Raw genomic sequence first — 3,694 nt, 5'->3', positions numbered from 1 at the left:
AGACGTGTAATAATTTTACACATAAATACAAATAATATAATATTAAATATACTAATATAAAAACTTAATCATTACCACAATCCTCATCTGAACTATTCATATTATTTAAAAGGTGTTGAATTTCGTCGTCAGGTAAAAGAGACATAATAACTGATTTATAATATCTAGGTACCTACTCTTATTTATTTCACAAGAAGTAGTACCTAATAACTTACAGTTAACTAATAGTTACTATACCTAAATATGTAATACCTATACCTAACAAAAAATATCAAAAGTAGTTTAGTATACTTTATAATAAACACTGTGATTGTGATGGATTATAGTAAAACATATTTACCAAAACAAAATAATATAAATAAAGTTATGTGCTTATAACATTCATAATAATAATAATATAGTCGAGTTACGAGCTTTTGATATTCATAATATAGATAAGAGGTTTTGTTTTTGTACGATATCTTATGAGATTGGCGCGAAATATTATTATATTATTATATCAAACTGTGCACAATAATACAGTGCATCCAATAGAAAGAAAAAAAAAAATTTTAAAATTTCGACTTACGGGTTTTCGTCCGTAGCCATCGATATCAATATTGATTATTTATAGCAATACATAGATGCATAATAGATAGGCCGATGCCCATTGTTATACTTTTAGTGCCCACTTACTAAAGTAATAATAATATTCAGTGTGTTTTCACTCTTTAGTTGTTATACTATTACTGCAATATATATTTTTTCATTATTTCACAAGCCTATACAGTAATACAAGGTAGGTAAATCATTCTCGTTGAAGTCAATAATCGTTCCGTGAAATCTCATTCATTGGATTCGTGCACCGAATCATACGTTTGCTTCAAGAATAAGTAAGTAAAGTAAAAGGTTTACCTTAAATATTTATATAGAATAACAATAGGTTTTTTATACAAAAAAAACATTTTAATTTACAGTAGAAATCTTCTATAATGAAGTTCAAAGGACTGATGAAAATAGGTCATAATAACCGATATTTTTCGGGTCCTTTTATTTAAGGTCATAAAACCTGATATGTCACTGCAATCGGTGTCAACTGTAAATTATATATTAAAACTACAAATGTATATAATATATGTGTATACTATATAATATCCAAATAAATAACTTACACAAAATGTGAAATCATTCTTCAAGAATCAAGATATAAAAATAGTAATGATAGATAATAATATACACTTATACTTATCTTATAATGAATAAGAGATATAAGAATTAGGAATTGTACTAAAAATAATCTTGTAACACAATAATCATTATATTTTCTAATATATAGCACTTCATTGCCCGTTATAAAAATGCTAACTTTATATTATCAAACTTTGTTCAATTCGTTATTTAATATTCAATTTCATGGAGTTCAAAAATCAAAAATTTTCATCGATCATCATAAATCTGAAAATACTTGTGAAAGTACACCACTTTAAAATACAAATTTTGGAAAAATCTTTCTTATAGTGCCTGTTATGTTTTTGAGAGGTACAGAGCACAACTTGAACGCATAATTGCAAAACAACGAATGATTCTTTATTGAATAATATAACCTAACAATACAAAATATATCCTGGAAGAATTCCATATTTCCAAAGACATTACAGATTCCTTCACACTTAATTAGGAATATTTAAAAAAAACAATAGTATTAAAGAATCATAAAAATTACAAAATATTAAACAGTATACATACATTTTATAAAACATAAATTAATATAACAGTATTAAGGTATACATAACAAAGTCATAAACATTACAAATACTACAATTAAATAATACAATAAGAATAATGAAAATAAAATATAAAAATTAGTTTTACAAATTTAACTTTTGAGGTTTTTTAATAATCCTATCACTCTTCCTAACCTGTGTGACTTCTGGCTTAACTTCAATAACATCAGACTTAGTATTCTCTACCTCTGTACTAACTTTTCCTCCTTCCTCAATAATACTTTCAATTACTGGTTTGTTTTCACTTAACCTAGTTTCAATATCATTCAAATGTTTATGATTAACATTAACATTTTTAACTCTATCAATAATTTGATTAATATGTCTTTTCCACATTAAAGAATTATTAATTTGAACCAGATAAGTAACAGGTGACAATACTTTAATAATTGTACCTGGTACCCACATATTACCAGAACCATAATTTCTGCACATAACAGTATCTCCAATCTTATAGGATTTCTCTCTATTGCCTCTAAAAACATGTTTAGCATTTTCCAAACACTTGTTATATTTATTCTTAGCAAAAGGAATTAGTCTATCGAATTGAGTTGGCAAGGTACGCCCAATGTGTAATTCTGCCGGAGTAACACCTGTAGAACAGTGTTTTGTACTGTTGTACGATATAACAAATCTATATACATCAACTTCAATGTCAGAATTAGGGTTACATTTTTTTATAAAATTTTTGAAAGTGCGAACAAGATTTTCAGCTGCACCATTTGATGCAGGATTATACGGTGAAGTTTTAATATGAAAAACTCTATTTTTTTGTAAAAAATCTTCCATCTCTTTCGAGCATAAAGATGGACCATTATCAGTCACAAGTTTTGCAGGAATGCCCCAATAAGCAAAATATTCTCTTAAAATTTTAATAGTTGAAGAAGTAGTTATATTCGGCATAAATTTCACATACACCCACTTTGAAAAGGCATCTATAATCACAAGAAACATTCTTTTATTAACAGGACCTAAAAAATCTAAATGAACCCTAAGAGATGGACCATCAGGCCAAGGCCAACTATGTAGAACTGCCTTTGGAGGATTCTCACTATGAATCAAACAAAGTTCACATCTTTTTGTAATACCTTCAATTTCTAAATCAATTCCAGGCCACCAAATAAAAGAACGAGCGATACTTTTCATTTTAACAACACCTAAGTGAGTGCTGTGTAATTCAGTTAACAATTCAGTCCGAAATTTAGACGGTATTACTAAACGATGCCCCCAAAATAATAATCCTTGTTCAATTGAAAATTGATCCTTACGGTTAAAATATGGTTTCAATTCTTCAGATACCTTTTTAATGTCAGTAGGCCACTGACCAGTGAAAACGCTAAAAAAAACTTGTTTAATAATAGTATCTTTTTTAATTTCCTCACAAATATCTAAATCAGAAATTGTTTTAATATTTTCAGTGATTAAATTAATAGAGTAATTATCTGATTCTAAAATATTAGAACTCGCAGTGGTATCTAAAGGAAGTCTTGACAATGCATCCGCATTACCATTATCTATACCTTTTACAAATTGTATTTCATAATTATAGCCAGATAAAAATATTGCATACCGCTGTAACCGATTTGCTATCATGACAGGAATACCTTTTTTAGGACCAAAAATAACTACTAAAGGCTTATGATCTGTTCTAAGTATAAATTCACGACCATATACATATTGATGAAAATACTTAACTGAATAAACTATAGCAAGAGCTTCTTTATCTATTTGTGCATAAGCACGTTCGGCCTTATTTAATGTCCGGGAAGTAAAGGCAATAGGCTTTTCTGTACCATCTGGTAATTTATGAGATAATACAGCCCCAATACCAGTAGGACTAGCATCACAAGCTATAATGATAGGCCATTTTGGATTATAGTGGATTAATATTTCATTAGACAAAATAGCACTTTTAATTTCATTGAATGCTT

General features: G+C 27.9%; 1 protein-coding gene across 1 annotated transcript; it reads right to left on the bottom strand.

Annotated features, from left to right (window-relative positions):
* Nucleotides 1-1,847: 1,847 nt before the first annotated feature.
* On the bottom strand, nucleotides 1,848-3,613 carry LOC111041184 (uncharacterized protein K02A2.6-like; the record flags this gene model as incomplete). The annotated part of the gene is made up of 2 exons (XM_022325396.1): nucleotides 1,848-3,283; nucleotides 3,368-3,613. Coding segments are annotated over 2 exons (1,682 nt in total), but the record flags the coding sequence as incomplete, so codon positions are not given.
* Between the last annotated feature and the right edge of the window lie 81 nt (nucleotides 3,614-3,694).

The sequence above is a fragment of the Myzus persicae genome, unplaced genomic scaffold, assembly GCF_001856785.1.
Source record: "Myzus persicae strain clone G006 unplaced genomic scaffold, MPER_G0061.0, whole genome shotgun sequence".
NCBI classification, from domain to species: Eukaryota; Metazoa; Arthropoda; class Insecta; order Hemiptera; family Aphididae; genus Myzus; species Myzus persicae.
The sequence above is the reverse complement of the archived record's forward strand: the minus strand, read 5'-3'. Positions and strand labels throughout refer to the sequence as shown.